Genomic DNA, 25,673 nt, shown 5'->3' on the forward strand with positions numbered 1-25,673 from the left:
AGGTCGCAGGCGTCCATGTAGCGAGTCGCCGTGGTCACATGACTTTTGGGAAGACGGTGCCGATCTGCAGCCGGAGGTCAAAGGTGAGCTGATGTGCGGCGGCCAAGAAGACGAGGGCCTCCCTCAAACAGGAAGTGACGGCTGCAATAACATCTTGAGCCCCGAGGCGGGGAAGACGGCGAATGATGATGATGATGATAGTGAGGGTGATTATAATGAGGATGATAGTGAAGACGATGATAATGAAGATGATGTTTCATGGAGAAGACACTTAGTTGTTCTTGTCAGGGCAAATTCACTTGGATGATATCACTGACTGTGTAGTGATTGACTTAGTTGATATCACTGACTGTGTAGTGTTCACTTGAATGATATCACTGACTGTGGATTGGTTCACTTAGCTGATACTACTGACAGTGTAGTGATTCACTTAGGTGATACTACTGACAGTGTAGTGATTCACTTAGATGATATCACTGACAGTGTAGTGTTCACTTGAATGATACCACTGACTGTGGAGTGATTCACTTAGCTGATACTACTGAAAGTTTAGTGATTCACTTGGATGATATCACTGACAGTATAGTGATTTACTTGGATGATATCACTGACAGTGTAGTGATTTACTTGGATGATACTACTGAAAGTCAAGTGATTCACTTGGATGATATCACTGACAGTGTAGTGATTTACTTGGATGATATCACTGACAGTGTAGTGATTTACTTGGATGATATCACTGACAGTGTAGTGATTCACTTAGCTGATACTACTGACAGTGTAGTGATTCACTTGGATGATATCACTGACAGTGTAGTGATTCACTTATCTGATTCAAGTGATAGTGTTGTGATTCACTTAGCTGATACTACTGAAAGTTTAGTGATTCACTTGGATGATATCACTGACAGTGTAGTGTTCACTTAGGTGATACTACTTACAGTGTAGTGATTCACTTAGATGATATCACTGACAGTGTAGTGTTCACTTGAATGATACCACTGACTGTGGAGTGATTCACTTAGCTGATACTACTGAACGTTTAGTGATTCACTTGGATGATATCACTGACAGTATAGTGATTTACTTGGATGATATCACTGACAGTGTAGTGATTTACTTGGATGATACTACTGAAAGTCAAGTGATTCACTTGGATGATATCACTGACAGTGTAGTGATTTACTTGGAGGATATTACTGACAGTGTAGTGATTCACTTAGCTGATACTACTGACAGTGTAGTGATTCACTTGGATGATATCACTGACAGTGTAGTGATTCACTTATCTGATTCAAGTGATAGTGTTGTGATTCACTTAGCTGATACTACTGAAAGTTTAGTGATTCACTTGGATGATATCACTGACAGTGTAGTGTTCACTTAGGTGATACTACTTACAGTGTAGTGATTCACTTAGATGATATCACTGACAGTGTAGTGTTCACTTGAATGATACCACTGACTGTGGAGTGATTCACTTAGCTGATACTACTGAAAGTTTAGTGATTCACTTGGATGATATCACTGACAGTATAGTGATTTACTTGGATGATATTACTGACAGTGTAGTGATTCACTTAGCTGATACTACTGACAGTGTAGTGATTCACTTGGATGATATCACTGACAGTGTAGTGATTCACTTATCTGATATAAGTGATAGTGTTGTGATTCACTTAGCTGATACTACTGAAAGTTTAGTGATTCACTTGGATGATATCACTGACAGTGTAGTGTTCACTTAGGTGATACTACTGACAGTGTAGTGATTCACTTAGATGATATCACTGACAGTGTAGTGTTCACTTGAATGATACCACTGACTGTGGAGTGATTCACTTAGCTGATACTACTGAAAGTTTAGTGATTCACTTGGATGATATCACTGACAGTATAGTGATTTACTTGGATGATATCACTGACAGTGTAGTGATTTACTTGGATGATATCACTGACAGTATAGTGATTTACTTGGATGATATCACTGACAGTGTAGTGATTTACTTGGATGATATCACTGACAGTGTAGTGATTTACTTGGATGATATCACTGACAGAATAGTGATTTACTTGGATGATATCACTGGCAGTGTAGTGATTTACTTGGATGATATCACTGACAGTATAGTGATTTACTTGGATGATATTACTGACAGTGTAGTGATTCACTCAGCTGATACTACTGAAAGTCAAGTGATTGACTTGGATGATATCACTGACAGTATAGTGATTGACTTGGATGATATCACTGACAGTGTAGTGATTCACTTAGTTGATATAAATGATAGTGTAGTGATTCACTTGGATGATATCACTGACAGTGTAGTGTTCACTTGGATGATATCACTGACTGTATAGGGAATCACTTGGATGATATCACTGACAGTGTAGTGATTCACTTAGTTGATATAAATGATAGTGTAGTGATTCACTTAGCTGATACTACTGACAGTGTAGTGATTCACTTGGATGATATTGACAGTGTAGTGATTCACTTGGATGATATCACTGACAGTGTAGTGATTCACTTAGCTGATACTACTGAAAGTTTAGTGATTCACTTGGATGATATCACTGACATTGTAGTGATTCACTTGGCTGGTATAAATGATAGTGTAGTGTTTCACTTGGATGATATCACTGACAGTGTAGTGTTCACTTAGCTGATATCACTGGGTGTCTAGCGATTCACTTAGTTGATATCAATGACAGTGTAGTAAATCAATCAATCAATCAATCCATGTTTATTTATATAGCCCTAAATCACAAATGTCTCAAAGGGCTGCACAAACCACAACGACATCCTCGGTAGAGCCCACATAAGGGCAAGGAAAAACTCACCCGAGTGGGACGTCGGTGACAGTGACAATGATGACTACGAGAAACCTTGGAGAGGACCGCATATGTGGGCAACCCCCTCCCCCTGATAGTGTGAAAGTCCAGTCCATAGTGGATCTAACATAATCGGGAGAGTCCAGTCCAATGATATCACCGACAATGTAGTGATTCAGTTGGATGATATCACTGACAGTGTAGTGATTCACTAAGTAGATTCCCAGCAAACTGAATTTCTGAATTTCACACATCTGAATTTCTACTTGCGTCCGTTTTCTGGGTTTGACCGTGCCTCCGTTTTTAGTAGGAAACTTCTCTTTTTACATCAGGCCCCTGCAGTCCAAAGATTCGAACCTGCGGCTCTTCTTCGTGAGACCTTCAGAAGCTGCTTCCTATCACCAGCGGCTTCGCTTCCTGTCAGGGCAATCAACACACACACACACACACACACACACACACACACACACACACACACACACACACACACACACACACACACACACACACACACACACACACACAGCTAATGAGCAAAGACTCGTGGGTAATTTGCCGTGATGTTGGGGACAGATCTTGCCATGTGACATCTGGACACACTCTGAGGGGAGGGGGGCGGAGTCACGAGGAACGCGGCGGCGATGGCGGCGGGAATTGACGATTTGTTGTGCTGAGCAGACATGCTGAAGTCAGCACGATCGTTGTGTTTGCTTGGAACATTCTGGCAACACTGAGCTGTCAGCGCGCACACACACACACACACACACACACACACACACACACACACACAACTCAGATTAACCGCAGGGGGGGGCGAAGATAGAGATGGTGATCATGTGCTCATGTTAGCCAGCTTGACCTGTGACCCGCAGGTTGCCGTGGCGATATATTGCCACGCCTGCTCACTTTTTGTTACACACTGGCCCCGCCCCTAATGTTTGATTGACAGGCGTGCGAGCAGATCATGTTATCACAACAAAAAAAAACAGTGGACATTTGACGTGTGTGTGTGTGTGTGTGTGTGTGTGTGTGTGTGTGTGTGTGTGTGTGTGTGTGTGTGTGTGTGTGTGAACAAAAGCAGTTATGCCCCCTCGCCCTCCTTTACCTCCCAAAAATGCTGATTTGCACAAAACGAGCCCCCACTTTGCTGTTTGCCTTCTTCCGCTGAAGTGTGTGTGTGTGTGTGTGTGTGTGTGTGTGTGTGTGTGTGCGCGTGTGTGTGTGTGTGTGTGTGTTGTCAGGAGGGCGGTGGAAGACAAAAGACGGTTAAAGAGCGTGGGGGTCTGGGGGAAAAAGGGGGGGGGGTGCTGGTTGCTATGGCGACTAACAAGGAGCACGGTGGTTAAGGAGTGCAGATGTGAGAGGACATATGGAGATGAGGCATCATTTCCTCAGACTTATTCTGGGATGGCGTCTTCCAACCGAGCATGCCCAGGAGTCATGCAGAAGTGTCCCCCAGCTGTTGGGTCCCCCCCCGCTCCCCCCGACGCCCCCTCGGTCCCCCCAACCCCCTGCCGGGGCTGGCCAGCTGCGAACGTAACATGTCTGACGGTCGAAGGCTGTGTCCAGTCGTCTGCACGTCCGCTCACCCCTTGCCGCGTGTGCGCGTCGTCATGGCAACAAGAACACACCTGCACGACCACGCCCTGCTCGCGTTCAACTGAATGTCCTCGTGTGAACCGCCTTGAAAAAAAAGGGTAGAATGAGTTCATTTTGGTAGATGTGAGCTGACCAGGTGAGGAGTTGTCGTTCAAATATGGAGAAACGTCTCGCTGCAGATATTCAAAAGTTTCGCCCACACTAAGTTGCACCCACTCTAAATTGCACCCACTCTACGTTTCACCCACACTAAGTTGCACCCACTCTAAATTGCACCCACTCTACGTTTCGCCCACACTAAATTGCACCCACTCTAAATTGCACCCACTCTACGTTTCGCCCACACTAAGTTGCACCCACTCCAAGTTGCACCCACTCTAAATTGCACCCACTCTACGTTTCACCCACACAAAGTTGCACCTCACTCCAAGTTGCACCCACTCTAAATTGCACCCACTCTACGTTTCACCCACACTAAGTTGCACCCACTCCGAGTTGCACCCACTCTAAATTGCACCCATTCTACGTTTCACCCACTCCAAGTTGCACCCACTCCAAGTTGCACCCACTCTAAATTGCACCCACTCTACGTTTCACCCACACAAAGTTGCACCTCACTCCAAGTTGCACCCACTCTAAATTGCACCCACTCTACGTTTCGCCCACACTAAGTTGCACCCACTCCAAGTTGCACCCACTCTAAATTGCACCCACTCTATGTTGCGCCCACACTAAGTTTCGCCCACACTAGGCTTCACCCACACAAAGTTGCACCTCACTTTCAACTGCGCCCACTGTAAGTTGCGCCCACACTAAGTTGGGCCCATTCCAAGTTGCACCCACTCTAAATTGCACCCACTCTACGTTTCGCCCACACTAAGTTGCACCCACTCTAAATTGCACCCACTCTAAATTGCACCCACTCTACGTTTCGCCCACACTAAGTTGCACCCACTCTAAATTGCACCCACTCTACGTTTCGCCCACACTAAGTTGCACCCACTCTAAATTGCACCCATTCTACGTTTCACCCACTCCAAGTTGCACCCACTCCAAGTTGCACCCACTCTAAATTGCACCCACTCTACGTTTCACCCACACAAAGTTGCACCTCACTCCGAGTTGCACCCACTCTAAATTGCACCCACTCTACGTTTCGCCCACACTAAGTTGCACCCACTCCAAGTTGCACCCACTCTAAATTGCACCCACTCTACGTTGCGCCCACACTAAGTTTCGCCCACACTAGGCTTCACCCACACAAAGTTGCACCTCACTTTCAACTGCGCCCACTCTATGTTGCGCCCACACTAAGTTGGGCCCATTCCAAGTTACACCCATTCCAAGTTACACCCATTCCAAGTTACACCCATTCCAAATTGCACCCACTCTACGTTGAGCCCACACTAAGTTTCGCCCACACTAGGCTTCACCCACACAAAGTTGCACCTCACTTTAAGTTGCGCCCACTCTAAGTTGCGCCCACACTAAGTCGGGCCCATTCCAAGTTGCGCCTGCGGACAACAGGAAGTGAAGATGTGGTGACAGAAAGTGAAGACGTATCTTTAAAACAGGAAGTGTGTTTCAATCAGTAAGTGTCTTTAAAACAGGAAGTGTGTTCCAATTAGTAAGTGTCTTAAAAACAGGAAGTGTGTTTCAATCAGTAAGTGTCTTTAAAACAGGAAGTGTGTTTCAATCAGTAAGTGTCTTTAAAACAGGAAGTGTGTTTCAATCAGTAAGTGTCTTTAAAACAGGAAGTGTCTTTAAAACAGAAAGTATCTTTAAAACAGGAAGTGTCTTTAAAACAGGAAGTGTGTTTCAATCAGGAAGTGTCTTTAAAACAGGAAGTGTGTTTCAATCAGTAAGTTTCTTTAAAACAGGAAGTGTCTTTAAAACAGGAAGTATCTTTAAAACAGGAAACATCTTTAAAATAGGAAGTGTGTTTCAATCAGTAAGTGTCTTTAAAACAGGAAGTGTGTTTCAATCAGTAAGTGTCTTTAAAACAGGAAGTGTGTTTCAATCAGTAAGTGTCTTTAAAACAGGAAGTGTCTTTAAAACAGGAAGTGTCTTTAAAACAGGAAGTGTGTTTCAATCAGTAAGTGTCTTTAAAACAGGAAGTGTCTTTAAAACAGGATATGTGTTTCAATCAGTAAGTTTCTTTAAAACAGGAAGTGTCTTTAAAACAGGAAGTATCTTTAAAACAGGAAATATCTTTAAAACAGGAAGTGTGTTTCAATCAGTAAGTTACTTTAAAACAAGAAGTATCTTTAAAACAGGAAGTGTCTTTAAAACAGGAAGTATCTTTAAAACAGGAAGTATCTTTAAAACAGGAAGTGTGTTTCAATCAGTAAGTGTCTTTAAAACAGGAAGTGTGTTTCAATCAGGAAGTGTCTTTAAAACAGGAAGTGTGTTTCAATCAGTAAGTTTCTTTAAAACAGGAAGTGTCTTTAAAACAGGAAGTATCTTTAAAACAGGAAACATCTTTAAAATAGGAAGTGTGTTTCAATCAGTAAGTGTTTTTAAAACAGGAAGTGTGTTTCAATCAGTAAGTGTCTTTAAAACAGGAAGTGTGTTTCAATCAGTAAGTGTCTTTAAAACAGGAAGTGTCTTTAAAACAGGAAGTGTCTTTAAAACAGGAAGTGTGTTTCAATCAGTAAGTGTCTTTAAAACAGGAAGTGTCTTTAAAACAGGATATGTGTTTCAATCAGTAAGTTTCTTTAAAACAGGAAGTGTCTTTAAAACAGGAAGTATCTTTAAAACAGGAAATATCTTTAAAACAGGAAGTGTGTTTCAATCAGTAAGTTACTTTAAAACAAGAAGTATCTTTAAAACAGGAAGTGTCTTTAAAACAGGAAGTATCTTTAAAACAGGAAGTATCTTTAAAACAGGAAGTGTGTTTCAATCAGTAAGTGTCTTTAAAACAGGAGGTGTCTTTAAAACAGGAAGTGTGTTTCAATCAGTAAGTGTCTTTAAAACAAGAAGTGTCTTTAAAACAGGAAGTGTCTTTAAATCAGGAAATGTCTTTAAACAGGAAGTGTGTTTCAATCAGTAAGTGTCTTTAAAACAGGAAGTGTCTTTATAACAGGAAGTGTCTTTAAAACAGTAATTGTGTTTGAATCAGTAAATTTCTTTAAAACAGGAAGTGTCTTTAAAACAGGAAGTATCTTTAAAACAGGAAGTGTCTTTAAAACAGGAAGTATCTTTAAAACAGGAAGTGTCTTTAAAACAGGAAATGTCTTTAAAACAGGAAGTGTGTTTCAATCAGTAAGTTTCTTTAAAACAGGAAGTATCTTTAAAACAGGAAGTGTCTTTAAAACAGGAATTGTGTTTCAATCAGTAAGTGTCTTTAAAACAGGAAGTGTCTTTAAAACAGGAAGTATCTTTAAAACAGGAAGTGTCTTTAAAACAGGAAGTATCTTTAAAACAGGAAGTGTCTTTAAAACAGGAAATGCCTTTAAAACAGGAAGTGTCTTTAAAACAGGAAGTATCTTTAAAACAGGAAGTGTGTTTCAATCAATAAATGTCTTTAAAACAGGAAGTGTCTTTAAAACAGGAAGTATCTTTAAAATAGGAAGTGTCTTTAAAACAGGAAGTGTGTTTCAATCAGTAAGTGTCTTTAAAACAGGAAGTATCTTTAAAATAGGAAGTGTCTTTAAAACAGGAAGTGTGTTTCAATCAGTAAGTGTCTTTAAAACAGCAAGTGTGTTTCGATCAGTAAGTTTCTTTAAAACAGGAAGTGTCTTTGAAACAGAAAGTATCTTTAAAACAGGAAATATCTTTAAAACAGGAAGTGTGTTTCAATCAATAAGTGTCTTTAAAACAGGAAGTATCTTTCAAACAGGAAGTGTCTTTAAAACAGGAAGTATCTTTCAAACAGGAAGTGTCTTTAAAACAGGAAGTATCTTTCAAACAGGAAGTGTGAAGGTGCTTTGGTTGTTGCCACGGTGTTCAGGTGTGAAAGGTGGCCCATTAAAAATGTAGGAGGCTGGCAAATAATGGATGTTATTATGGGATGTTTTATTGATGCATTTACATTAATAGAGGCTTTTTCTATTATTGATTCAGGTTGCTACGACAACACGGCAGGGACCACTTTGACGTTGACAAAAGTCTTCAAACGTGACTCTCGCCTTTTGAATTTTTGTTTTCTTTCCCTGCAGTCTCCTCCCGTTGCCATGGAAACGCAGCAAAACAACCATCAGGGAAAGTTGCTGTCAACTCTGACCTCCACCCACGCAAATGTAGCCTGGCTCACAACAACTGACCCGGTTCAGCGTGTCGGCATGCAACAACATGGCCGCCTGCCTCGCCGCCCATGTGACTTGCGGCCCGAGCGCGGAAAGATGGAGGTGGCCGGCGAGCCTGAACAAGCTGACGGTGCAGACTGCCGCTCGGCGCCGTCTTTCTTTAATGGGTCCCTACATAAATAAAACATCACAGAGTCACGCGGCAAAATTAGTCCCAAACTTCGGCTTCAACTTCTTTACAAAGATGAATAAATAATATTATGCTTTGTGCGCCGCCACTTCACACGTGCGCGCGCTTCTTCACGCCGCTGTGAGCAAGCCAACATGTGGAAGCCTGGACAGGAAGTGGACCGGCTAATTTCACGCGCCACGCCGGAATACTGAAAAACGACAACAAGTACTTGACTATATTGTCTCTTTCGAGATGGCAGGGCCGAGGTTTCAAGGATGCCTTGTCAGCCTAAATGTGTCAGAACAGGAAGTAAGGACTTTTGGAGGACAGGAAGTGATGATGTGGACAACAGGAAGTGATAGTGCAGGTGACAGGAAGTGAAGATGTGTGAAAGACAGGAAGTGAGGACATATGGAAGACCGGAAGTGAGGAGATGTGCGAGACAGGAGGTGATAGACATGTGCAAGACAGGAAGTGAAGATGTGGACAACGGGAAGTGAATATGTGGTGACAGAAAGTGAAGACGTGCAAGAAAGGAAGTGATGACATGTGCAAGACAGGAAGTGAAGACATTTGCAATACAGGAAGTGAAGATGTGGACAACAGGAAGTGGAGATGTGGATGACAGAAAGTGAAGACGTGCAAGAAAGGAAGTGAAGACATGTGCAAGACATGGTGTGGACATTAGTAAGTGAAGATGTGTGGAAGACCGGAAGTGAAGGACAAAATAATGTGGATGACAAGACGTGAAGATGTGGATGTCAGGAAGTGATGACGTGCAAGACAGGAAGTGAAGACATTTGCAAAACAGGAAGTGAAGAGATTTGTGAGACAGGAGGTGATTGTGTGGACATTAGTGAGTGAAGATGTGGACAACAGGAAGTGAAGACATGTGCAAGACAGTAAGTGAAGATGTGGAAATGAGGAAGTGAAGACATTTACAAGACAGGAAGTGAAGACATTTGCAAGACCGGAAGTGAAGAGATTTGTGAGACAGGAGGTGATTGTGTGGACATTAGTGAGTGAAGATGTGGACAACAGGAAGTGAAGACATGTGCAAGATAGTAAGTGAAGATGTGGAAATGAGGAAGTGAAGACATTTACAAGACAGGAAGTGAAGACATTTGCAAGACAGGAAGTGAAGACATTTGCAAGACAGGAAGTGAAGACATGTGCAAAACAGGAAGTGAAAATGTGGACAAGAGGAAGTGAAGACATTTGCAAGACAGGAAGTGAAGACATTTGCAATACAGGAAGTGAAGATGTGGACAACAGGAAGTGAAGACATTTGCAAGACAAGAAGTGAAGACATGTGCAAGACAGGAAGTGATGACATGTGCAAGACATGGTGTGGACATTAGTAAGTGAAGATGTGTGGAAGACCGTAAGTGAAGGACAAAATAATGTGGATGACAGGAAGTAAATATGTGTGGACAACAGGACATGAAGATGTGGATGTCAGGAAGTGATGACATTTGCAAAACAGGTAGTGAAGAAACGTGCAAGACCGGAAGTGAAGAGATTTGTGAGACAGGAGGTGATTGTGTGGACATTAGTGAGTGAAGATGTGGACAACAGGAAGTGAAGACATGTGCAAGACAGTAAGTGAAGATGTGGAAATGAGGAAGTGAAGACATTTACAAGACAGGAAGTGAAGACATTTGCAAGACCGGAAGTGAAGAGATTTGTGAGACAGGAGGTGATTGTGTGGACATTACTGAGTGAAGATGTGGACAACAGGAAGTGAAGACATGTGCAAGATAGTAAGTGAAGATGTGGAAATGAGGAAGTGAAGACATTTACAAGACAGGAAGTGAAGACATTTGCAAGACAGGAAGTGAAGACATGTGCAAAACAGGAAGTGAAAATGTGGACAAGAGGAAGTGAAGACATTTGCAAGACAGGAAGTGAAGACATTTGCAATACAGGAAGTGAAGATGTGGACAACAGGAAGTGAAGACATTTGCAAGACAGGAAGTGAAGACATGTGCAAGACAGGAAGTGATGACATGTGCAAGACATGGTGTGGACATTAGTAAGTGAAGATGTGTGGAAGACCGTAAGTGAAGGACAAAATAATGTGGATGACAGGAAGTAAATATGTGTGGACAACAGGACGTGAAGATGTGGATGTCAGGAAGTGATGACGTGCAAGACAGGAAGTGAAGACATTTGCAAAACAGGTAGTGAAGAAACGTGCAAGACCGTAAGTGAAGAGATTTGTGAGACAGGAGGTGATTGTGTGGACATTAGTAAGTGAAGATGTGGACAACAGGAAGCGAAGACATGCAAGATAGTGAGTGAAGATGTGGACAACAGGAAGTGAAGACATTTGCAAGACAGGAATGGAATATGTGGGTGACAGGAAGTAAATATGTGTGGAAGACAGGACATGTGGAGGTCAGGAGGTGAAGATGCAGACGTCAAGAAGTGATAACATGTGCAAGACAGGAAGTGAAGGCATTTGCAAGACACGAAGTGAAGATGTGGACAACAGGAAGTGAAGATGTGGAGGACAGAAAGTGAAGACGTGCAAGAAAGGAAATGATGGCATGTGCAAGACAGGAAGTGAAGATGTGGACAACAGGATATGAGGACATTTGCAAGAAAGGAAGTGAAGATGTGGACAACAGGAAGTGTAGACATTTGCAACACAGGAAGCGATGACATGTGCAAGACAGGAAGTGAAGACATTTGCAAGGCAGGAAGTTCAGAAATGTGCAGGACTGGAAGTGAAGAGATGTGCGACGCAGGAGGTGATGGTGTGGACATTAGTAAGTGAAGATGTGGACAACAGGAAGTGAAGACATGTGCAAGACAGGAAGTGAAGATGTGGACAAGAGGAAGTGAAGATCTGGACAACAGGAAGTGAAGACATTTGCAAGACAGGAATCGAATATGTGGGTGACAGGAAGTAAAAATATGTGTGGAAGACAGGACGTGTGGACGTCAGGAGGTGAAGATGTGGACGTCAGGAAGTGATGACATTTGCAAGACAGGAAGTGAAGACATTTGCAAGACAGGAAGTGAAGGTGTGGATGACAGAAAGTGAAGACGTGCAAGAAAGGAAGTGATGACGTGAAAAACAGGGAGTGAAGATGTGGACAACAGGATATGAGGACATTTGCAAGAAAGGAAGTGAAGATGTGGACAACAGGATATGAGGACATTTGCAAGAAAGGAAGTGAAGATGTGGACAACAGGAAGGGAAGACATTTGCAACACAGGAAGCGATGACATATGCAAGACAGGAAGTGAAGACATTTGCAAGACAGGAAGTGAATATGTGGACACCAGGAAGTGAAGATGTGGATGACAGAAAGTGAAGACGTGCAAGAAAGGAAGTGAAGATGTGGACAACAGGATATGAGGACATTTGCAAGACAGGAAGTTAAGACATGTGCAAGACAGGAAGTGAAGATGTGGACAACAGGAAGTGAATACATTTGCAAGACAGGAAGTGCAGATGTGGATGACAGAAAGTGAAGACATACAAGACAGGAAGTGATTATATTTGCAAGACAGGAAGTGAATATGTGGACAACAGGAAGTGAAGACATGTGCAAGACAGGTAATTAAAATATAGACAACAGGAAGTGAAGACTTTCGCAAGACAAGAATTGAAGATGTGGACAACCGGAAGTGAAGACATGTGCAAGACAGGAAGTGAAGATGTGGACAACAGGAAGTAAAGATGTGGATGACAGAGATTGAAGATGTGGATGACAGGAAGTGAGGACATTTGCAAGACAGGAAGTGAAGACGTGCGAGACAGCAAGCGAAGATGTGGATGACCCGAAGTAAACTTGTGGACAACAGGAAGTGAAGACGTGCAAGACAGGAAGTGAAGACATGTTCAACACACGTAGTGAAGATGAGGACAACAGGAATTGAAGACAAGTGCAAGACAGGAAGTGAAGACGTGCAGGACAGGAAGTGAAGATGTGGATGACAGAAAGTAAAGACATGTTCAAGACTGGAAGTGAAGATGTGGACAACAGGAAGTGAAGACATGTGCAAGACAGGAAGTGAAAACATTTGTTAGACAGGAAGTGAAGACATGTCCAATGCAGGAAGTAAAGATATGGACAACAGGAAGTGAAGACATTTATAAGACGGGAAGTGAAGATGTGGACAACAGGAAGTGAACACATGTCCAATGCAGGATGGGAAGATGTGGACAACAGGAAGTGAACACATGTCCAATGCAGGAAGTGAAGACATTTGTAAGACAGGAAGTGAAGACATGTCCAATGCAGGAAGTAAAGATATGGACAACAGGAAGTGAAGACATTTGTAAGACAGGAAGTGAAGATGTGGACAACAGGAAGTGAAGACATGTCCAATGCAGGAAGTGAAAATGTGGATGACAGAAAGTGAAGATGTGCAAGAGAGGAAGTGAAGATGTGGACAACAGGAAGTGAAGACATTTGCGAGACATGACGTGAAGACATGTGCAACACAGGAAGTGAAGATGTGGACAACAGGAAGTAAAGACATGTTCAAGACTGGAAGTGAAGATGTGGACAACAGGAATTGAGGATGTGGCCAACAAGAAGTGAAGACATGTTCAAGACAGGAAGTGAGGACATGTTCAAGACTGGAAGTGAATATGTGGACAACAGGAAGTGAGGATGTGGCCAACAGGAAGTGAAGACGTGTTCAAGACTGGAAGTGAAGATGTGGACAACAGGAAGTGAGAATGTGGCCAACAGGAAGTGAAGACATGTTCAAGACAGGATGTGAGGACATGTTCAAGACTGGAAGTGAAGATGTGGACAACAGGAAGTGTAGATTTGGGCAATAGGAAGTGAAGATGTGGACAACAGGAAGTAAAGACATTTGCAAGACAGGAAGTGAAGACATGTCAAAGACTGGAAGTGAAGATGTGGACAACAGGAAGTGAGGATGTGGCAAACAGGAAGTGAAGACAGGTTCAAGACAGGAAGTGAGGACATGTTTAAGACTGGAAGTGAAGATGTGGACAACAGGAAGTGTAGATGTGGACAATAGGAAGTGAACATGTGGACGACAGGAAGTAAATACATTTGCAAGACAGGAAGTGAAGACATGTCAAAGACTGGAAGTGAAGATGTGGACAACAGGAAGTGAGGATGTGGCCAACAGGAAGTGAAGACATGTTAAAGACAGGAAGTGAGGACATGTTCAAGACTGGAAGTGAAGATGTGGACAACAGGAAGTGTAGATGTGGACAATAGGAAGTGAAGATGTGGACGACAGGAAGTAAAGACATTTGCAAGACAGGAAGTGAAGACATGTCAAAGACTGGAAGTGAAGATGTGGACACCAGGAAGTGAGGATGTGGCCAAAAGGAAGTGAAGACATGTTCAAGACAGGAAGTGAGGACATGTTCAAGACTGGAAGTGAAGATGTGGACAACAGGAAGTGAGGAAGTGGACAATAGAAAGTGAAGACATGTTCAAGACAGGAAGTGAAGATGTGGACAACAGAAAGTGAAGATGTGGACAACAGGATCTTTAGACATGTTCAAGACCGGAAGTGAAGATGTGGACAACAGGAAGTGAGGATGTGGCCAACAGGAAGTGAAGACATGCTCAAGACAGGAAGTTAAGATGTAGACAACAGGAAGTGAAGATGTGGACAACAGGAAGTAAAGATGTTGATGACAGACAGTTAAGATATGCAAGACAGGAAGTGAATGACAGGAAGTCCTCATCGTGTGTCAAGATAACATTTAGCTTTGATGTCAAAAGTGTGAACTTTTATTTGGAAAAAAAAAGATGAGACATCATTCTGTCATTATGATGGTTTTATGTGTTAATTAAGAACCATGACACGATGATGATGATGATGAAGACAGCATGCTTTGTGCCAATGCACTGATTTGATTGGACGGGAGGAGCAGGAGGAGGGAAAGGTTGCTTCTTCTCAAAGCACACACACACACACACACACACACACACACTCACTCACTCCCTCACACACACAGTTCGAGCTGGCCGCCTCACACACACACACACACGCGCACACAAACACACACACACGCACACACTCACGCGCACACACACACACACACACACACACACACACACAGTCAGTCAGAGAGTGTGTTGAGAGGATGAAGACGATCATGAAGATTCTGTTTGTTCTTCTGCTGCTTTTTGGACTCTGCAACAACACAAGTTTTCCTGCTAACATCAACATAGGTGAGTACTGCATCTACATACTACACTATACTTCTATACTACACAGTACTATGTGTACTCTGCATACTATACTTCTATACTACACAGTACTCTATATGTGTACTCTGCATACTACACTTCTATACTACACTGTACTCTATATGTGTACCCTGCATACTACACTTCTATACTACACAGTACTCTATATGTGTACTCTGCATACTACACTTCTATACTACACAGTACTCTATATGTGTACTCTGCATACTACACTTCTATACTACACAGTACTCTATATGTGTACTCTGTGTACTACACTTCTATACTACACTGTACTCTATATGTGTACCCTGCATACTACACTTCTATACTACACAGTACTCTATATGTGTACTCTGCATACTACACTTCTATACTACACAGTACTCTATATGTGTACTCTGCATACTACACTTCAATACTACACAGTACTCTATATGTGTACTCTGCACACTACACTTCTATACTACACAGTACTCTATATGTGTACTCTGCATACTACACTTCTATACTACACAGTACTCTATATGTGTACTCTGCATACTACACTTCTATACTACACAGTACTATGTGTACTCTGCATACTACACTTCTATACTACACAGTACTATGTGTACTCTGCATACTACACTTCTATACTACACAGTACTATGTGTACCCTGCACACTATACTTCTATACTACACAGTACTATGTGTACTCTGCATACTACACTTCTATACTACACAGTACTATGTGTACTCTGCATACTACACTTCTATACTACACAGTACTATGTGTACTCTGCATACTACACTTCTATACTACACAGTACTATGTGTACTCTGCATACTACATTTCTATACTACACAGTACTATGTGTACTCTACATACTACACTTCTATACTACACAGTACTATGTGTACTCTGCATACTACACTTCTATACTACACAGTACTATGTGTACTCTGCATACTACACTTCTATACTACACAGTACTATGTGTACTCTGCATACTACACTTCTATACTACACAGTACTATGTGTACCCTGCACACTATACTTCTATACTACACAGTACTATGTGTACTCTGCATACTACACTTCTATACTACACAGTACTATGTGTACTCTGCACACTACACTTCTATACTACACAGTACTATGTGTACTCTGCACACTACACTTCTATACTACACAGTACTATGTGTACTCTGCATACTACACTTCTATACTACACAGTACTATGTGTACTCTGCATACTACACTTCTATACTACACAGTACTATGTGTACTCTGCATACTACACTTCTATACTACACAGTACTATGTGTACTCTGCATACTACACTTCTATACTACACAGTACTATGTGTACTCTGCATACTACACTTCTATACTACACAGTACTATGTGTACTCTGCATACTACACTTCTATACTACACAGTACTATGTGTACCCTGCACACTATACTTCTATACTACACAGTACTATGTGTACTCTGCATACTACACTTCTATACTACACAGTACTATGTGTACTCTGCATACTACACTTCTATACTACACAGTACTATGTGTACTCTGCATACTACACTTCTATACTACACAGTACTATGTGTACTCTGCATACTACATTTCTATACTACACAGTACTATGTGTACTCTACATACTACACTTCTATACTACACAGTACTATGTGTACTCTGCATACTACACTTCTATACTACACAGTACTATGTGTACTCTGCATACTACACTTCTATACTACACAGTACTATGTGTACTCTGCATACTACACTTCTATACTACACAGTACTATGTGTACCCTGCACACTATACTTCTATACTACACAGTACTATGTGTACTCTGCATACTACACTTCTATACTACACAGTACTATGTGTACTCTGCACACTACACTTCTATACTACACAGTACTATGTGTACTCTGCACACTACACTTCTATACTACACAGTACTATGTGTACTCTGCATACTACACTTCTATACTACACAGTACTATGTGTACTCTGCATACTACACTTCTATACTACACAGTACTATGTGTACTCTGCATACTACACTTCTATACTACACAGTACTATGTGTACTCTGCATACTACACTTCTATACTACACAGTACTATGTGTACTCTGCATACTACACTTCTATACTACACAGTACTATGTGTACTCTGCATACTACACTTCTATACTACACAGTACTATGTGTACTCTGCATACTACACTTCTATACTACACAGTACTATGTGTACTCTGCATACTACACTTCTATACTACACAGTACTATGTGTACTCTGCATACTACACTTCTATACTACACAGTACTATGTGTACCCTGCATACTACACTTCAATACTACACAGTACTCGATATGTGTACTCTGCATACTACACTTCTATACTACACAGTACTATGTGTACTCTGCATACTACACTTCTATACTACACAGTACTATGTATACTCTGCATACTACACTTCTATACTACACAGTACTATGTGTACCCTGCATACTACACTTCAATACTACACAGTACTCTATATGTGTACTCTGCATACTACACTTCTATACTACACAGTACTATGTGTACTCTGCATACTACACTTCTATACTACACAGTACTATGTGTACTCTGCATACTACACTTCTATACTACACAGTACTATGTGTACTCTGCATACTACACTTCTATACTACACAGTACTATGTGTACTCTGCATACTACACTTCTATACTACACAGTATTATGTGTACTCTGCATACTACACTTCTATACTACACAGTACTATGTGTACTCTGCATACTACACTCCTATACTACACAGTACTATGTGTACCCTGCATACTACACTTCAATACTACACAATACTCTATATGTGTACTCTGCATACTACACTTCTATACTACACAGTACTCTATATGTGTACTCTGCATACTACACTTCTATACTACACAGTACTCTATATGTGTACTCTGCATACTACACTTCTATACTACACAGTACTCTATATGTGTACTCTGCATACTACACTTCTATACTACACAGTACTCTATATGTGTACTCTGCATACTACACTTCTATACTACACAGTACTCTATATGTGTACTCTGCATACTACACTTCTATACTACACAGTACTCTATATGTGTACTCTGCATACTACACTTCTATACTACACAGTACTCTATATGTGTACTCTGCATACTACACTTCTATACTACACAGTACTATGTGTACCCTGCATACTACACTTCAATACTACACAGTACTCTATATGTGTACTCTGCATACTACACTTCTATACTACACAGTACTCTATATGTGTACTCTGCATACTACACTTCTATACTACACAGTACTCTATATGTGTACTCTGCACACTACACTTCTATACTACACAGTACTCTATATGTGTACTCTGCATACTACACTTCTATACTACACAGTACTCCATATGTGTACTCTGCATACTACACTTCTATACTACACAGTACTCTATATGTGTACCCTGCATACTACACTTCTATACTACACAGTACTATGTGTACCCTGCATACTACACTTCTATACTACACAGTACTCTATATGCAAAACTAGTGAAGTTGTCATGTTGTGTAAATGTTAAATAAAAACATAATACAATGTTTTGCAAATCCTTTTCAAAGACAAAATATTTAATGTTCCAACTGAGAAACATATATATATTTTTTTTGCAAATAATCATTAAGTTAGATTTTAATGCCAGCAACACATTGCAAAAAAAGTTGTCACAGGGGCGTTTTTACCACTGTGTTACATCACCTTTTCTTTTAACAACACCCAGTAAACGTTTGGGAACTGAGGAGAGCAATTTTTGAAGCTTTTCTGGTGCAGTTCTTTCCCATTCTTGTTTTATGTACAGCTTAAGTTGTTCAACAGTCCGGGGTCTCCGTTTGCTTCGTAATGCACCACACATTTTCAATGGGAGACAGGTCTGGACTACAGGCAGGCCAGTCTAGTACCCGTGGCTTGGTATAAGTTGTTGAAATAAGCAGGGGCGTCCATGATGACATTGCTTGGATGGCAACATATGTTGCTCCAAAACCTGAATGTACCTATTAGCATTAATGGTGACGTCACAGATGCTTCGGACTGGGGCGGCATAGCTCGGTTGGTAGAGTGGCCGTGCCAGCAACTTGAGGGTTGCAGGTTCGATTCCCGCTTGTGCCATCCTAGTTACTACCGTTGTGTCCTTGGGCAAGACACTTTACCCACCTGCTCCCAGTGCCACTCACACTGGTTTAAATGTAACTTAGATATTGGGTTTCAATATGTAAAGCGCTTTGAGTCACTTGAGAAAAGCGCTATATAAATATAATTCACAAATACACCCCCATACCATCACAGATGCTGGCTTTTGAACTTTGCGCCTATAACAATCCAGATGGATCCCTTCCTCTTTGGTCCAGAGGACACGACGTCCGCAGTTTCCAAAAACACTTTGAAATGTGGACTTGTCAGACCTCAGAACACTTTTACACTTTGCTTCAGTCCATCTTAAATGAACTCCGGCCTGGCAAAGCCGGCAGCGTTTGTGGGTGTTGTTGATTAATGGCTTTCGCTTTGCATAGTAGAGTTTTAACTTGCACCTACAGACGTAGCAACCAACTGTAGTTACTGGCCGTGGCTTTCTGAAACGTTCCTGAGCCCATGTGGTGATATCCTTTACACGACGATGTCGCTTTTTGATGCGGTAGCGTCCGTAATATCATCGCTTACGTGCTGTGATTTCTCCAGATTCTCTCAAACTTTTTGATGATATTTTGCACCGAAGATGGCGAAATCCCTAAATTCCTTGCAAAATAGCTTGTGGAAAAATGTTGTTCTTAAACTGTTGCACAATTTGCTCACGCATCCGTTCACAAAGTGGTGACCCTCGCCCCATCTTTGTTTGTGAATGAAGCTGCTTTTATACCCCATCATGGCACCCACCTGTTCCCCATTAGCCTGTTCACCTGTGCGACAATCCAAATCAGTCCTTGGTGAGCATTCATCAACTTACTCAGTCTTTTTTGCCACTTGTGCCAGCTTTTTTAAAAACATGTCGCAGGCATCAAATTCCAAATGAGCTAATATTTGCCAAAACTAACAAAGTTAAGTATTTTGTCTTTGCAGTATATTCAATTGAATGTAGGTGGAAAATGATTTGCAAATCATTGTATTCTGTTTTTATTTACCATTTACACAAAGTGACAACTTCACTGGTTTTGGAGTTTGTATATTACACTCTACTTCTGTACTACACAGTACACTATATTTGTATTTACTCTAGATCAGGGGTCAGCAACCTTTTTGAAGCCGAGAGCTACTTCTTGGGTACTGATTAATGCGAAGGGCTACCAGTTTGATACACACTTAAATAAATTGCCAGAAATAACCAATTTGCTCAATTTACCTTTAATAAAAAAAATCTATATATATAAAAAAAAAAAGGGTATTTCTTCCTGTCATTCCGTCGCACATTTTTTTTCCTTTTACGGAAGGTTTTTTGTAGAGAATAAATGATGAAAAAAACACTTAATTGAACGGTTTAAAAGAGTAGAAAACATGAAAAAAATGAAACTAAAATTTTGAAACGTAGTTTATCTTCAATTTCAACTCTTTAAAATGCAAAAATCAACCGAAAAAAAAGAAGAGAAAAACTAGCTAATTCGAATCTTTTTGAAAAAATGTTAAAAAAGAATTTACGGAACATCATTAGTAATTTTTCCTGATTAAGATTAATTTTACAGTTTTGATGACATGTTTTAAATAGGTTAAAATCCAATCTGCACTTTGTTAGAATATATAACGAGTTGGACCAAGCTATATTTCTAACAAAGACAAATCATCATTTCTTTTAGATTTTCCAGAACAAAAATGTTAAAAGAAATTCAAAAGACTTTGAAATAAGATTGAAATTTGATTTGAAAGATTTTCTAGATTTGCCAGAATATTTTTTATTTTATTTTAATCATAATAAGTTAGAAGAAATATTTCACAAATATACCTCGTCGAAAAAACAGAAGCTAAAATGAATAATTCAATTAAAATGTATTTATTATTCTTTAAAATAAAAAAATTAATTTACTTGAACATTGATTTAAACTGTCAGAAAAGAAGAGGAAGGAATTAAAAAGGTAAAAAGGTATATGTGTTTAAAAATCATAAAATCATGTTTAAGGTTGTATTTTTTCTCTAAAATTGTCTTTCTGAAAGTTATAAGAAGGAAAGTAAAAAAATTAATTAATTTATTTAAACAAGTGAAGACCAAGTCTTTAAAATATTTTCTTGGATTTTCAAATTCTATTTGAGTTTTGTCTCTCTTAGAATTAAAAATGTCGAGCAAAGCGAGACCAGCTTGCCAGTAAATAAATACAATTTAAAAAAATAGAGGCAGCTCACTGGTAAGTGCTGCTATTTGAGCTATTTTTAAAACAGGCCAGCGGGCGACTCATCTGGTCCTTACGGGCTACCTGGTGCCCGCGGGCACCGCGTTGGTGACCCCTGCTCTATATGTATGTACTTTGCATACTCCACTCTACTACTATACTACACAGTACTCCACATGTACCACAAAGTTGTGCACAGTGTGTACACATTCATTTGCATCAACGTGACAAAAGTCATTAGCTCAAGTCCACGTGTGTGTGTATCCTTGTGTGGGTTTGTGTGTACTAATATTGCATGCATGCTAGTGTTGTGTGTGTGTGTGCGTGTATGTGTGTGTTAATATTATGGGATAGAAGGAAGTTTTCAAGTTGATTTGCTCTGACCTGCACACTAATGCTGCAGAGCTCAGCATTAAAAATCACTTACAGCACATTCTGTGTGCGTGCGCGTGTGTGTGTGCGTGCGTGCGTGTGTGTGTGTGTGCGCTGTGCTTGCAGCCTCATGTGCGAGTGGGGCGGAGCCAGCCAGTGATTGACAGCCAACACCAATAGACGTCAATTAAAGGGAACATGTGGCTTCAGTTTTTATTTGATGATGCGATACGAGCTTGTGTCTGACTCCGTTTCTGCCTCTACCCCTCAGGTGCGCTTTTCCCACCCGCGTCCCATGAGTACGAGGTGTTCCGCTTCGCCTTGGCGGGGCGTCGTGACGTGCCCAGGCTGGTGCCTCAGGTGGACGCCGTGGAGACGGCGAGCAGCTTCGCCATGACCTATGCTTGTAAGTCTTCTTTCACGTCTTATTAGCATGTTAGCTCCTAGCGTGGATTTTACCATCGAGACCAACTCTCACCAACAACCTGCCTCCATCATCATCATCATCATCATCATCATCATGCCGGGGGGAGGGGCCTGCGCCTGAATGGAGGCGGCCATCAAAAGAGGCGAGGGACGCAATAAATGGACCGTGGCCCGGAGGCTTGGTTCTCCACAATGTGCTGACCTCGTTTTGTTGCGGCGGAACACAAGACAGACCGCTCATTTCCTCCGTCCGAAATAAAAACAGCCTCACGACACGATTGCACTGCCTTTCACCTTTGACTTTTGGCTTGAAGACACTCTTGATTGGTTGATGGCGATCATTAATGCTCTCAGGCATGCAACAGAAGCCACGCCCCACTGATGAAGCAGGCACGCCCTGTGAAAAAAGAAGCCACACCCCCATGTAAGAAGAAGCCACGCCCCACTGAAGCAGGCAAAGCCTGTGACAAAAGAAACCACGCCCCCAAGGAAGAAGACCCCATGCCCCACTGTGAAAGAAGCCACGGTCATAGCTGTACGAGCCGCGCCCCTTAGTGAAAGAAGCCACGCCCCTTAGCTAGAGAAGGCACGCCCCTTGTCAAAAGAAGCCCAAATTCAAAGCAAAAGAAGCCACGCCCCTTAGCAAAAGAAGCCACACTGAAGAAACAGGCATGCTCTGTGAAAAAAGAAGCCACACCTCATGGAGGAAGAAGCCACGCCCCAGTGAAGAAGCAGGCAAAGCATGTGAAAAAAGAAGCCACGCCCCACTGAAGAAGCAGGCATGCCCTGTGAAAGAAGCCTCAACCATAGCTATATGCCCTTTAGCGAAAAAAGGCACGCCCCTTATCAATATATACCACACCCCACTGAAAAAACAGGTATGCCCTGTGAAAGAAGCCACGGCCATAGCTACAGGAGCCACGCCCCTTAGTGAGAGAAGCCACGCCCCTTGGCAAAAGAAACCACACCCCACTGAAAAAGCAGGTATGCCCTGTGAAAGAAGCCACGGCCATAGCTATAGGAGCCACGCCCCTTAGCGAGAGAAGCCACGCCCCTTAGCAAAAGAAACCACACCTCACTGAAAAAAATAGGCATGACCTGTGAAATAAGCCACGCCCCATAGCTAGAGAAGGCACGCCCATTGACAAAAGAAGCCCCACCTTTAAGCAAAAGAAGCCACGCCCCTTAGCAAAAGAAGCCACACTGAAGAAGCAGGCATGCCCTGTGAAAAAATAGGCCACACCCCCATGGAAGGAGAAGCCACGCCCCACTGAAGAAGCAGGCAAAGCCTGTGACAAAAGAAACCCAGCCCCCCCTGGAAGAAGCAGCCTGTTAAAGAAGCCACGACCATAGCTATACGCCCTTTAGCGAAAGAAGCCACGCCCCTTGTCAAAATAAACCACACCCCACTGAAAAAGCACGCATGCCCTGTGAAAGAAGCCACGCCCCTTGGCAAAAGAAGCCCCACCTCAAAGCAAAAGAAGCCACGCCCCTTAGCAAAAGAAGCCACACTGAAGAAGCAGGCATGTCCCGTGAAAAAAGAGGCCACACCCCCACGGAAGAAGAAGCCACGCCCCACTGAAGAAGCAGACATGCCCTGTGAAAAAAGAAACCATGCCCCCATGGAAGAAGCAGCTTGTGAAAGAAGCCACGACCATAGCTATACGTCCTTTTGCGAAAGAAGCCACGCCTCATAGCTAGAGAAGCCACGCCCCTTGACAAAAGAAGCCCCACCTCAAAGCAAAAGAAGCCACGCCCCTTAGCATAAGAAGCCACACTGACGAAACAGGCATGCCATGTGAAAAAAGAAGCCACACCCCATGGAAGAAGAAGCCACGCCCCACTGAAGAAGCAGTCATGCCCTGTAAAAATTGAAACCACGCCCCCATGGAAGAAGCAGCTTGTGAAAGAAGCCACGACCATAGCTCTACACCCTTTAGCGAAAGAAGCCACGCCCCTTATCAAAAGAAACCACACCCCACTGAAAAAGCTGGCATGCCCTCTGAAAGAAGCCACGCCCCATAGCTAGAGAAGCCACGCCCCTCAGCAAAACAAGCCACTCTGAAGACGCAGGCATGCCCTGTGCAAAAAGAAGCCACACCCCCATGGAAGAAGAAGCCACGCCCCACTAAGGAAGCAGGCAAAGCCTGTGACTGAAGAAACCAAGCCCACCTGGAAGAAGTAGCCTGTTAAAGAAGCCACGAGCATAGCTATACGCCCCTTAGCGAAAGAAGCCACGCCCCTTATCAAAATAAACCACGCCCCACTGAAAAAGCAGGCATGCCCTGTGAAAAAAGCCACGCCCCATAGCCAGAGAAGGCACTCCCCTTAGCATTAGAAGCTACGCCTCACTGAAGAAGCAGTTATACCCTCTGAAAGAAGCCACACTCCTTAGCAAAAGAAGCCACACTGAAGAAGCAGGCATGCCTTGAGAAAAAAGAAGCCACACCCCTATGGAAGAAGAAGCCACGCCCCACTGAAGAAGCTGACTAAGCCTGTGACAAAAGAAATCACGCCCCCATAGAAGAAGCAGCGTGTGAAAGAAGCCACGCCCCTTAGTGAAAGAAGCCGCGACCCTTAGTGAAAGAACCCACGCCCCTTTTCAAAAGAAACCACACTCCACTGAAAAAGCAGGCATGCCCTGTGAAAGAAGCCGCACCCCTTGGCAAAAGAAGCCCCACCTCAAAGCAAAAGAAGCCACACCCCTTAGCAAAAGAAGCCACACTGAAGAAGCAGGCATGCCCTGTAAAAAAAGAAGCCACACCCCCATGGAAGAAGAAGCCACGCCCCACTGAAGAAGCAGGCAAAGCCTGTGACAAAAGAAACCACGCCCCTAGGGAAGAAGCAGCCGAAAGAAGCCACTGCCATTGCTATACTAGCCACGCCCCTTAGCAAAAGAAACCACACCTCACTGAAAAAGCAGGCATGCCCTCTGAAAGAAGACACGCCCCATAGCTAGAGAAGGAACGCCCCTTGGCAAAAGAAGCCCAACCTCAAAGCAAAAGAAGCCACTCCCCTTAGCATAAGAAGCTACGCCCCACTGAAGCAGTTATACCCTCTGAAAGAAGCCACGCCCCTTAGCAAGACAAGCAACTCTGAAGACGCAGGCATGCCCTGTGCAAAAAGAAGCCACACCCCCATGGAAGAAGAAGCCACGCCCCACTGAAGAAGCAGGCAAAGCCTGTGACAAAAGAAACCACGCCCCCATGGAAGAAGCAGCCGAAAGAAGCCACTGCCATAGCTATACTAGCCACGCCCCTCTGTGAAATTAGCCACGCCCCTTAGCAAAAGAAACCACACCCCACTGAAGAAGCAGGCATGTCCTGTGAAAGAAGAAGCCACGCCCCATTTGAGAAGCAGCCAAGTCACTTGGTAAAAGCACTTAAAAGTTAGTTCGAGGTAG

The 25,673-nt window shown here is 42.5% G+C and overlaps 1 protein-coding gene across 1 annotated transcript in view; it reads left to right on the forward strand.

The window, feature by feature from the left end:
• The window catches only part of LOC133551905 (glutamate receptor 1-like), a 65,718-nt gene continuing 40,045 nt past the window's right edge, over nucleotides 1-25,673 (forward strand). The window contains exons 1-3 of the mRNA XM_061899099.1: nucleotides 1-83; nucleotides 8,595-15,041; nucleotides 22,116-22,250. Of these exons, the coding sequence (XP_061755083.1) occupies nucleotides 14,954-15,041; nucleotides 22,116-22,250 (223 nt within the window). The 5' untranslated portion in view covers nucleotides 1-83; nucleotides 8,595-14,953. The remainder of the gene's footprint in view (nucleotides 84-8,594; nucleotides 15,042-22,115; nucleotides 22,251-25,673) is intronic.

Source organism: Nerophis ophidion, linkage group LG04 (assembly GCF_033978795.1).
Source record: "Nerophis ophidion isolate RoL-2023_Sa linkage group LG04, RoL_Noph_v1.0, whole genome shotgun sequence".
In the NCBI taxonomy this organism is placed as follows: domain Eukaryota; kingdom Metazoa; phylum Chordata; class Actinopteri; order Syngnathiformes; family Syngnathidae; genus Nerophis; species Nerophis ophidion.